At 36.7% G+C, this 13,032-nt stretch overlaps 1 protein-coding gene across 1 annotated transcript in view; it reads right to left on the reverse strand.

Annotated features, from left to right (window-relative positions):
- Positions 1 to 13,032, reverse strand: part of LOC107673139 (voltage-dependent calcium channel subunit alpha-2/delta-1-like) — a 127,233-nt gene that overhangs the window by 58,493 nt on the left and 55,708 nt on the right. Inside the window, 4 exon segments of the mRNA XM_016466623.1 lie at positions 3,812 to 3,911; positions 4,248 to 4,298; positions 4,438 to 4,507; positions 6,308 to 6,439. Of these exon segments, the coding sequence (XP_016322109.1) occupies positions 3,812 to 3,911; positions 4,248 to 4,298; positions 4,438 to 4,507; positions 6,308 to 6,439 (353 nt within the window).

A 13,032-nucleotide genomic window follows, 5' to 3' on the forward strand; every position in this document is an offset into this window, starting at 1 on the left:
AAAATAAAGCAAACAAACAGAATGCGCGTTGTCATCCTTTCCTTTCCGTGAACTTGTTTATGGAGCGCCACACTTCTGTTTTAAATCTGGTAGCTTAATTATTTAAGTCAGATATATATTATGAAAAAAAGTGTTATTTTTATTTTAGGCCTATTAATTAGCTACATAGGCTATACATTTTCCTTAAAGCATCCCATTTTGTTTCAGGGCTTGAAAACCTTGTGCACTATAGTTAGGTCCATGCAGAAACTTGTGAACGTTGCTCTTATTGTGGCATCACGGTTTAGTGACACCACTGAATGCTCCATGAAAACGTATTGTCCGTGTCGATCAGAATGCCTTTTAATTGCTGTTTTGAATCCAGCAATAATTTATTTACCAATTATAAGCTCTGATTATGACAAGTGTGGTATAAAAGCTTTGTTTGTTAGAGGAATAATTGGTTAGCTGGAAAATGTTACATCGCAACCATGCTTTTGGATGTCATTCAAGCCCATATAGCCTACATTCACACGACTTTGTTCTGGTTTGCCGGTTGGTCACGAATTTCCACAAATTCAATAATATTTAGGCATTGTTTCTTTTCCTAAATCCTCACCGTCTAGCCCATAATTTCGCAGGTTTATTTTATTGTCATTCACTTTTTATCACTGTTTTCGCATTCATCGATTAATCGTTGACATCCCTAATTACAATATATTTTTATTCCAAGACTTGTTCTTCACTGTAACTTGACAGGAATGCATAATATCTCTTGCAAAAGAAGGGTTTGGCTTTGTTTATCAATCAAAATGTATAAAATGTTCATGAAGGCAGCTTAATTACAACTGAAATTATTAGATATTTTATTTGTCTTGCATTGCTAAAGCCATAAAACTGTTTATTGATCATAATCCTCCTCACTTTCCTCATTCATAAACTAAATAGCTACCATATTTATAGCATATGTTATTTATACTGGTGGCGATCAACAGTCTATAAAAGCACAACCATATTATAGATTTATAAATTCAACCAACACAATGCCCACAAAGCCCTTTTATTTAAATTACAGTACCACAGATGCTCTCAAACTACTGATCTGTACAAACACACACTCCAAAATTTGATCTTTGGGTATCCAACTGATGCATTCATGCTCAAATACACCCAAGCACGCTCACACACACATAACAAAACGCTACTACTTGGCATATTGGCATATGTTCCCTGAAGCGAATCCATTTGACAGATCTCACAGAGCTAATCCTTTATCGGAACAGTGATTCTCCAATGCAAGAAAACCTCAAAATCCTCTGAGAAGTGAAAACAATAAATAAATCAAACTTTATTCACTGAAGATTAAAAAATGTGGGATACCAAGCATGGTTTTTGAGGCAAGTACAAAAACAAAGAGTGTGATTGTTCATTTCAAACATGTATGACTTTTTTTTTTCATTCTTTTTCAAACAGTTACAAGAAATGGGGACTGAAACTTTCAAGCTTAAGGACACAAAAGCAACATAAAAGCATCATAAAAGTGGTCCATACGGCAAAGGCACTATATTCCAAGTCTTTTGAATTCATACAAACATATTTCAAGTTATTATTCACAGTACTTTTCTCCTAAAGTGAGCGGTCCAAGAAACAGATCAGTGCGATTTGTGAATAAATCCAATTATGTGAAAGAATCAGAGTTATTTAATGATATGACTCAAATGAATCATTTATCAGCTAGGCCTGATGTCAAGATTTTCAACTTGCATTTCTCATATGTCTATAACACTTGGAATACAGCATATGTACTACTTTTATGACAAGGTAATTCACTTCAAAAAATCACTTCAGGTTTGGACCATCATGAGTGTGAAGTTCATTCTTCAAGAAAGATGCATTTCAGTTGAGCTGTCAGTATCCAAAAAAGTGTAACTTCACTGCATTAGCAACTATGTGGATCTAATAAAAGTTGTATTTCACTACTCAAAGTTTTGAGGGTTGCAGAAAGTGCTTGTCACTTCCATAAAAAAGAAAAATGTGTGTAAATAACAAACTGTGTGTGTACAGAATGGGATTAATCGCTCAGAAAAGTGTGACAAGCGTATTTAGCTGCAGCTGTACAGTAAAAATGGAACAAGACATTGTTACTCGGAATTCAGTTTAAAGTGAGGAGTTTCTAGAGCTTGTGGGTTGCAGGTTGCTGTGTGATGCAACAACAGTATGTGTGTGTGAGACAGAGAAAGAGAGAGAGAGAGAGACAGATGAGTTGTAATGAAATATGGATCTGACTGCAGCTTGCCACTTGAAAACAGGCGCTTAATGAAAAGGCTGCTTCTGGGCTCTGTGTGCTGAATTGAAAATGGCTGGACAACGTGAGGGGAAGAGATCAGGCTGAGTGAGAAAGAGAAGGCCAGAGAAAGAGGGAGGAAATTGCTATATATCATTCCTCTTGGAAGGAGCCTCTAATCCATCTTGGCTAGCTGATCTTTTACTCGGGTGCTGCCAGTTTTGTTCTCAAATTGTCCTCTGACCAAAGAAGCTCACAGGATGCTCATGTCTAAACCTGACATGTATGTTGTAGGGGTCATTATTTCTTAAAGGAGTAGTTCAACCAATAATGAAGATTTGCACTGCTTTAAACTATATGAGGGTAAGCAAATTATCAATTTGTTCAAGGAATATTCCACCAAAAAAAAAAAAGTACTCTCAGACCATCCATGATGTACATGAGAATGTTTCTGCATCGGAACAGATTTGGAGAACATTTGCATTGCATCACTTGCCTTTGAATCCTCTGCAGTGAATGGGTGCCGTCAGAATTAGAGTCCAAACAGCTGATAAAAGCATCACAGTAATCCACAAATAAACCACATGACTCCAGTCCATCAATTAATGTTTTGTGAAGTGAAAAGCTGTGTGTTTATAAGAAACAAATCCATCATTAGAGCTATCACTTATTTAAAGTTAAAGCTCCATAATCTATATAATAACGCTTCCTCCAGTAAATGTGATGTGTCCTCTCACATCAAAATCCACCAGTATATTTGTTTAGGACTGTTTTGGATTATTTTCTCTTGTAAATATGCTTGATTTGTGCATATTTCTCTCCTGATTCAGACGAGAATTTTTCACTGGAGAAAGCAATATTATGGACAGCCGGAAGCAACAGTTTAAAGTTAAAAACGTCTTAATGACAGATATATTTATTACAAACACACAGTGTTTCGCTTTACAAGATGTTAATTGGTGGACTGGAGTGGTGTGGATTACTTGTGGATTATTGTGATGTTTTTATCAGCTGTTTGGACTCTCATTCTGACGGCACCCATTCACTGCAGAGGATCCACTGGTGAGCAAGTGATGTAATGTTACATTTCTCCAAATCTGTTCTGATAAAGAAACAAACTCATCTACATCTTGGATGGCATAAGAGTGAGTACATTTTATTTTTGAGTGAACTATTCCTTTGACAACTTTAAAGAAAACAACACCTTTGTCAACAGAACTTGAGCGTGTTTAATGTGTCGAGATGCCAAAATGTTGCTACCAGTATCGCGATTCACATGTAGGCTACTCGTTTAGCAGATTCAAAAAGGGGCGCTATCCAAAGTATGAATTACAAATTAGGAATATTACAACAAAAGCGACTCATCCTAGAAAAACTACTGCTGCAAAACAATGTTACAGAATTGCTCGGAAAAGTATGGGAATGTATGTGAAAAGCAGAATGAGAAAATGCAATGTTACTTTGTAAACCATTGCAGAAACCGGAATGAGTCCTACGGTTGTCGAATCAAAAATCTGCGGTGTGCACACAGCATGTGATCCTACTTACATGGACAACATTGACATAATCATCATCAGAAAGTGTCTCCAGCATTTCACTGACAGAGGTTCGGATCAGTTTAAGGGTCAGTCCAGATACACTTCCACTCCTGCAACACACCAATACAAACACAATGGCAGTTAAAGTGGAAGTTGACAAAAAAATTAAAATTATGTCACTATTTAACAGCATGGTAAGCAAAAGATGACAGAATTTTCATTTTTGGGTGAACTATGCCTTCAAGCCCTAATAAAAGCACTCAATTACAACAATGTTTAAATAAATAGTATGTTAATATATCTACACAAACATCCCTCTCTCTCTCTCGCTCTCTCTCTCTCTCTATATATATATATATATCTGCGGCACAGCATCTAAGACTAAGTACATAATAAAAAGATTTATAATATTCATAATTTAAAAAGCACATACACTTAATACTCACGCATCAACAAGGATCAGCATGTCCTTGGGCGACGCGGCACCTTGAACATACCTGGATAAAAAGAAAGAAATGCACTGGATCTCTTTCAAGGAGAATTTTAAACTGAGAGAACAAAGAAATGAAGGTTGAAGAAAAAAGGGAACAAATGAAAAAGAATTCAAAGCGCACACACAGAAATACACATTAGTACCAAGGTCGCCGGCGCACATCGTACAGGTCGATTTTACTGGGCGTTTTCCTGGCATCCATCCAAGGGGAAGCTAAATGGACAGAGACAGGATATGGAAATATGAGTGACCCCTGATCCCAAACTCCATCTGATTTGTCACATCTCTGTCGTGAGCACATCAGCGAGCCTTGCTAGAAACCTATTTCTGTGTCCGGTGGGGGGTGGTTTATGGTTTATATTGACTGCAGTGAGCCGACGTGGAAAAAAAAAGGGCCCCAGTAGAATTTCAGCTTCGATTTTTCTCTTTAACGGAGAAAATAACCTGGTGCAAATGAGGGTGCTCATCTGTGACTATCACAGCTGAACATCTAACAAGACGTGTTTCTTCATAAATGGCATCCCACGTTTTGACATTTAGTGAGTGGATTGCAGCTGTAAGTGCCGACAGATAGTCTGAGACACTGCGATTTGGCCATGTTCTGCCGACTAAAATGAATTGAAGTTTACAAGAACATCAATATTTTATAGGCGTATACGTATCTATAAGGAGACAATCAATAGTTGGGAGCCCACATCTTATTATATTATAGTCTTAAAGGAATAGTTGACTCAAACATGAGAAATCACCCATGTCATTCCAAACCCGTATGACTTTTTTCTTCTATGGAATACAAAAGATGAATTTCTGAAGACTATACCAGGCCCTCCTCTCAATATAATAAAAATGAATGAGGACCAACATGACAAAAAAACTATAAAAAAACACATAAAAGTGGTCCATACAATTTGTGCACTATATTCAGAGTCTGAAATAGAGAAACAAACTAATAAAGTAATTTTTCAATGAAAATATTAAAATAGAAAATATAGTGCCTTACACAACTGAATCACATGTAGGTGTCAAATAAAAGTCCAATATAAACTTATATAAATAAATACATTTATTTATTTAAGCAGCATTTCTGTTAATTGACCCTCCTCTACTGTCATCCTAAGGAGGGTCAATTAACAGAAATGCTGCTTAAATAAAAAATAATAATTAATTAATTAGTAAATTAATTACAGTATATAAAATATACTTTGAGTTCACTGAAAATATTGCCATTTGCATTTCATGCTGCATTCATAAAAGTTCATGAGAGAAATATTTGTAAATTAATCATTCTTTTGAGTCAACCTGTTTCACAAATCCAGTCTGAATGATTCGTTCAATGATCTGGCTTTCTCCAGTTCAATTGTTCAATGATCCAGCTTTCCAGTGAATAATTTTGATCTGCTCCTCACACAAGTGAAGTGTTTGTATGGCTTCAGAAGTTATATGGACCTCTTTTATGATGCTCCTTGTTGAAGCTTGACAGCCCCTGTCTTTACTCACTTTCATTATATGAAAAAGTATAACCAGGATATTCTTCCAAAATTCAGCTTTTGTGTTCTGCAGAAGAAAGTAAGTCGTACAGGTTTGGCAAAATATGAGGATAGATATGAGAAATTCAAACTCTTATAAAGCCGTAAAGGGACAGAGGTTCAACGGTGGCTAATACACTATTTATATGCAACATTTTTTACTAAAGCCTTACCAATTACAAATCTGAAAGTAATGAAAATGAATTGAGCACCTTATTACTTTTCTCATCTGTCATCATTAAATCTCAGAAGAATACAATAAGCTCTCTGCTGAGATATTTGTTATTATAATTTGTTATGAAGATTTGGTGTAATTTGAGCTGGGACTACATGCTATGTTTACCAATTAGAGACAGTGGAGTCTTGGAAAGAGAGGGGAGGATGTGTGTGTGTGTGTGTGTGTGTGTGTGTGTGTGTGTGTTTGTTTCTGATAGTAATGTGCACTGAAATGTGAGTTCTGAATTAAACAGACACTACAAGCTTATACCTGGGTAATAGCGAGCTAATCCAGTAGCGCTGCCGAACACCTGCCATAGTAGCGTTGGATCCTCTTCTCGGTTTTTCTTAAAGACGTCTTCCAGTGCTTCAGTCCAGTTCAGCTCATTCAACACAATGGTGGCTGGAATACAGGCAATAACATACAATCAGGGGAGCCGCTACTGTTTCTGGGCCCCTTGGACAGCATATTCACTCGGGCTCCCGGGGGGTCTGCATTTCAGCCCAGGCCCGACTTTTTTTGGGCCAATTTTCACGTCATATTTCAGGCGCCGGCCGGGCCTCTGGCCTGTTTTACGCTTCTCCTTATTTTTATATTTTAGACATCCATCAATTAGTGATGAAAAAAAATTGGAAAGCTAGTAGAAACAACACGAGACCGTGCTACCGCGACTGTCAAGAGCAGCTCGACGGTGTTTATTGTCCCGCAGCAGCAGGATGGTGCATGCCGTCAGCGCAGCTGAATAGTTCTGCGTTCAAATGCAAGCAATAGGCTTAAGCCTGCCGCAAAGCACTGGCAAAAGTAATTACCATAAATGTGTCAGGGGGAAATAGTAAGGAGATATTTGAATTATTTACTAATAAACTAGTGTTTTCTGAGTCGGTGTCACAAGGATGAAGTTGCCGATCCTGACTCGCCATCTCCTCAGAGCCTTTAGAGAGAAGTGCATCTTTACGAATTATGACTGATCATAATGAAAGACTTTTTGATTTGTTTCATTTCGTTGAGTAGTAATTTAAAGCTTTCTATAGATATACTTATCATGTCTGTGAGGCATGTATTCGCTGAGTTTCAGTTCATTTTTGTGAAGCGCTCCTGTTCAAGACGAGACGGCAGAAAGCGCATCATGTTTTTTTTCTTTCTTTTATAAAAGCACAACGTTTTGTTGATATTGTGAGTGCACACAAATAAATGTAGACTCTTTACAGTTACGAATGGTGTATTACTTTTATACCTTTATGAGCAAAAATGACGGCGTAGGCTATCCACTGAAAAAAACACAAGTGATCGCGCTGGCGCCTCCATGTCCTGCAAAGCGCGCTTCAGCTTCCACTCTCCGCACAAACTATTGGTTATAGTGCACATTTATCTAGGTTTAACATTTAAAACATTGTTATATGCTTGAACTGTTTTATATCTATAGGCTAGATTTTATTTTAGGCAAGTCGTGATGATTTGAGAAGGCTAAATTGATCGGCTTACTGTCTGCCGCTGGCCGCTTGGTCCTTACTTTAAAAAACAAAAACGTATATTTAACGAACCAAAAATGCTCCAAACGTTTTTCGAAATTAACTTAATAAAAAAACAAAACGAAATGTAATCACTTTGCCATTAAATACAAAACTGAACTATTTTAATAGCTGAAACAGTACTATAAGCTGTTTTGGGAGAAGGGGGGGAAAAAAAGACGGGCTCGGGCCGGTAAGCTGTCAGAAACGGGCCGGGCTAGGGCCTGAGCGTCTCGGGCCAGCTAGTGCCGGGCTAGGGCCTAAATTTGAGGCCCATGCAGGGCTCTAGTGTGGTGTGTGGGGGTAGCCTACCCCTTGGTAGAAATCACAATCGCGTTCCGGGAGTTTGGGTGAGGGTTGCGGAGGTCCCCCTCGGAAATTGTGTTAACGTTCCCCTCGGTAGAAATCGTGTTCCGCGTTCCCCTCGGTAGAAATCGCGTTCCCCCCTCAGTGGGCCCCCCTCCAACGTCAGGCCCTTAGAATCTTCCTAACCTTCCCCCCCCTTACGGCGCCCCTGCATACAATGCATGGAATTTCATTGATTGTTTGTTATGGCCTCGGTCAATAAAAGACTTGGACAAATTGCTTTTTGTTTTTTATAGTTCTAATATTCTGATTAGTGGTCAACATTTTTTTTTTCTATGGCCGATTATTATGCTTAGAGATGCACTTGCACTGCCTAGAAATATGATAGCAACCATCCAGCACAGCTTAGCAACCACTGACCAACACCATAGCTCCACCTAACTGCCTATCTAACTGTATATATTATCTGAACAGATAATTTTGTAAATTCTGAAAGTATTACTTATATTACCTTGTAATATTTATAACAATAGTGATATAGCACTAACAGTGCAATATTTTTTTTCTCTTATGCTCATAAAGGCTGCATTTATTTGATGAGCAATCAGGGTTATTATAGTTAACTAAAATTTAAATTAACAAACAATTTTTAAAAAAATCTTTATTTTAAATAAAATATATTTTAACTGAAATAAAATAAAACGATTTATTTCAGCCAGCTGCTAAAAATATTTATAATTTTAATTTAGTTTAACTTAATATAATAAAGTAACTACAACTAAAAATGAAATAAAAATGAATATATAAAAACAAAAACTACTAAAAAAAATGACAGCACACACAACAAAATTACTAAAACTTCAATTAAAATTACAATTAAAAATCTTTAAAAAAAAAATGATTTAAAACATTAATAAAAATGAACAATATTGCAGTGACACTAAAATAACACTGAACAATACAGTGAAAACAGTAATATTATGAAATATTACAGTTTAAAAGAAGCTTTCTATTTGAATATATTTTAATTTAAAATGTCATTTATTTCTGTGATGGCAAAGCTGAATTTTCACATGATCTTTCAGAACATGATCCTTAATAATTCCAACTTTTGACCGGCAGTGTATGTGTATCAATAATTATACATCATCATAATCATCATCAAATTGAATGCAAAATTAATTAATTTAAATTATTTATAATATAAATTATCACATCACCTTTAATTAACAAAGAGTGTAATCAAAAACATTTGAATACTTGAATCTATTTATAGAGGTCACGGTGCTTAGTGATTTCCACAGTCCAGAGAGAGGAAATTAAGTGAGAGGAGGAGGAGAAACACAACGAGAGGTGTAATTTACTCTCATCTCAACCGCTGTTAACGGAATAATTTTGTGCTATGCACTGAGGGCGCTTCATCTCCACAGCCGCAAACAAGCTGATTGACTTTATTACATCATCACTGAGGCAACCATGGAAACCTATAATCATCCTATCAAACCTTGCACTTCTGAAAAGGCTGCGTGCTGATAGGCAGTCAGAAGCGCTAGTACAGATATGCTAATCAGGTGAGAAAACAGCCTGCGTGTCAACAATTATTGTAATGAAGCATGAAAAATTCAGTGTTATAACAACCATAACTTTAATTTTATTGGTTAGCATGCAACAGAGACAGGAGGGCAGGGTTGAGAGAAAGAACGAGAGGAAGCAAATGAGGAAATGAAGCATGAGAGGCACAATTCTTCAGCTTTTTGTCTAAAAAAGACAAAAAGGCTGATCAATGAGTAGAGAGGAAGCCTGCGCAATAAATCAGGCATGTTTGAATTGAATTGCACATATTATAGTATGTGCAAATAATGACATAATCAGAAACATACATTGTCTGATGAAAATGTGAGCTGTGCTTGCCTGTGCAAAACCAATGCTAGCGTGTCTATCTGCCATTTATCCATGCATCCATCCATTCATCTGTCCACCTACTTACCTATCTGTCCATCCATCCTTTCTTTCATTCATTCATCTACCCATCTAACTATCTGTCCATCTATCAATTTATACATCCATTCATCTATCCATCTACCCATCCATGCATCTACCACTCCATCTATCTGTCCATCTATCAGTCCATCTGTTCATCCATCCATCCTTCTACCATCTATGCATCTACTGCTTCATCTTCATCTGTCTACCCATCAATCCATCTGTACATCCATCCATCCATCCATCCATCCAATTTATCTGTCTATCCATCTATTAATCTCTCTGCCCATCTATGCATCTATCATCCCTCCATCTATCCAATTTGTTTATCTATCCATCTATTAATCTATAATACCCATCTATGCATCTATCCATCCATCCATTTGTCCACCTATCTATCCATTATCATCCATTACCCATCTATATGCCATGCATCCATCCATCCACCCATCCACCCGTTCACCCGTCCATCTATCCATCCACCCATCCATCCACCCGTTCACCCGTCCGTCCATCCGTCCATCCATACATCCACCCGTCCATCCATCCATCCATACATCCATCCATCCGCCCACCCACCCATCCTTCCATCTATCCATCCATCCACTCATGTAAGTTTTATTAAACCATTAAAATATGAAGAACATGTTATACTGGGAAAAGGGAAACACTAAACTTGCTTAAGGTATTCAACTCTATAAATGATTTGGCAAAAAAGCTAACTACAAGTTATCATGGAACATGGATTATATTTTACAAAGCAAAAAATGCATAGAAAATCAAAAAGTCACAGAAAATGCAGTATACATTGACTACAATATAATCAGTTATTAATATTTCATGGGTTTTCCATTGTGTTTGATTAGCAGCCATTCTCACGCTCATTCCTCAATAAGCATGTTTCCTCACATTATCACAAATGAAACAATTAATAGGCAAAGCACATACACTCTCCAAACACAACTACGCAATATGCTTAGAAAACCCACATCAACATAATATCACTTCAATAACACTTCTACACACGTTTTAGGGTTTTTATACACTAAAATTAGCCCATTAGCCCTTTTTGATGGAGGGGTAAAACACAAACAGAATAACTTTCTAAAAATGTGTGATTTGGTTCAATCAAACACAAACTGAAATCAAATTCACACCACTCACATGCTCTCCACAGTACATTTTGCCTTTTGACAGCCTTGCTCTATCTGGTGGTCAATCTTATTTTTTTCTAGTAACATAAAATGTGAAAAAACGATTCTAACAATTTAGATTTTTTTTTCCATGAACAGTAACATATCACAATACTCCAAAGTATTGATTATTTCCTCAACCTCCACTTATATTACATCCATCCTTTTGGATGTGAAGGAGGGGAAATTGGCCAGCACCCACTGTGAGTTGTCTGTCTTAATCATGGTTACGTTTTTCTTGGTGTTAGCTGACTGTGGCAGAGGGGGGTCACCCACCCTCCTCTAGCAACCCCTAAATGATGTACTACTTTATCCACGAAAATCCAATTTTCTCCCTGGCGGAAGAAGCAGATCTGTGTTATTTCTGTGTGTTTATGTGTGTGTGCTGGAGGTTCCAGGCTATTTGTGGTCTCTGAGTGTTTGATAGAGGTTGATGTGTGCAAACTTTGCTTTTAGAGTCGCTAGAGAAAAGCCACTAGGTTCTCTCTGCCTTACATAGAGTCAACAACCTCCGGAATTAATGGACATATAGACACTCCAGTAATATTGGACATTACTCACACACAACTATGTTTTAGCACAGAGTATTAGAGGGTCTGTCACCAGCTCGATTCTACACGTACTGTGTTTCCTTCTGGCGCAAGGTCAGGTCAGGTCAGACCCAAGACCACAGCAATTATAGCTCTACACTTCTCACCTTCCATCTATGTCTCTTTCTGTCACTTAGTTATTTTCCCTCTCGCCCACTATAAAATATAAAGGTTTAAAGGAATAGTTCACGGAAAAAAAATGAATTCTGCTATCATTTACTAAGAAATATTTTGCAGATTGTCCTGCCCATCTCATCCACATTAGGGCTGTCAAAATGGCTGAAAAACTAAATTCGAATTTTGTACTTAAATATTATCAAAATTTGAATTATATTTGAATTTAAAATGCATCATTTCAGTTAGGGTGAAGAAAAGCTTTTGGCTTCTCTTCTGAGGCCACAAGAGGGCGCAATGAGCAAAATATTACTAATGCACGGTTATTCAAAGCATAAGATAACATGACTATCTGTGGAAAAAAGTGCATAATGTTTAAAATAACGTTTATAAACCAATTATAATTAATTAAGTTGCTTAAACAACTATAAACAAAACAGCATCTTGTATGTATGCATAGTTTAATACAAAGGGCGGAAAGCCAATCACACAGAGTACATTTTTCATTTAAAAACATGAGATGCATTGGGATGTGGAAAAAAACCCACCATAAAATCTCGATATATGTTTTTTTCAAAGTTCAACTTGCATTAATTTTACATGGCTTTCTAAACATGCGGCTCCCTTGTGCGAGATGCGAGTGCAACGGTGATAGATGTCCCTATAGAAAATGCGTGACATATGTGTTCTGTGTGAACAGCTTGGTTTCAGTTTTGATGTAAACAAGATCCCATCCCATCTCGTGCGCCACTGATAAGGTTGCCTCCTTAACGCACACCTAAAATTCGAATGCAATGTTTTTGCATTCGAATGTGGATTTTTATTTTAAATTCGACGAATATTCGAAATTAACATTTTTTTTTTGACAGCCCTAATCCATATAATGAACTTGAATCGTAACGAGGCCTGGCAAGTTCCAAAAATTACTCAAAATAATTGTAAAAGTATCTATATGACTTGCAAAAATAGTCTATATGACTTCTATAAAGCCATATAACAGCTTTGTTTGAGGACCAGATCAAACCAAAGTCATTATTCTGTGCAAATCGTTCCATCTGCAATAGCTTAAAATCTTATTCACATTTTTGCATATTTAAATATGCCTCAAAACCACAATGACAAAACAAAGATCTCTTTTTATATTTTAGCATTTACTTTTAATATACAGGTATGTAACAAAATGTATTAACAAAATTAAAAAAAATTATATTAAAGGAACACGCCACTATTTTTGAAAATAGGCTCATTTTCCAACTCCCCTAGAGTTAAACAGTTGAGTTTTACCGTTTTTGAATCCATTC

Source organism: Sinocyclocheilus anshuiensis, unplaced genomic scaffold, assembly GCF_001515605.1.
Source record: "Sinocyclocheilus anshuiensis isolate Anshui unplaced genomic scaffold, SAMN03320099.WGS_v1.1 scaffold304, whole genome shotgun sequence".
Classification (NCBI taxonomy): Eukaryota; Metazoa; Chordata; class Actinopteri; order Cypriniformes; family Cyprinidae; genus Sinocyclocheilus; species Sinocyclocheilus anshuiensis.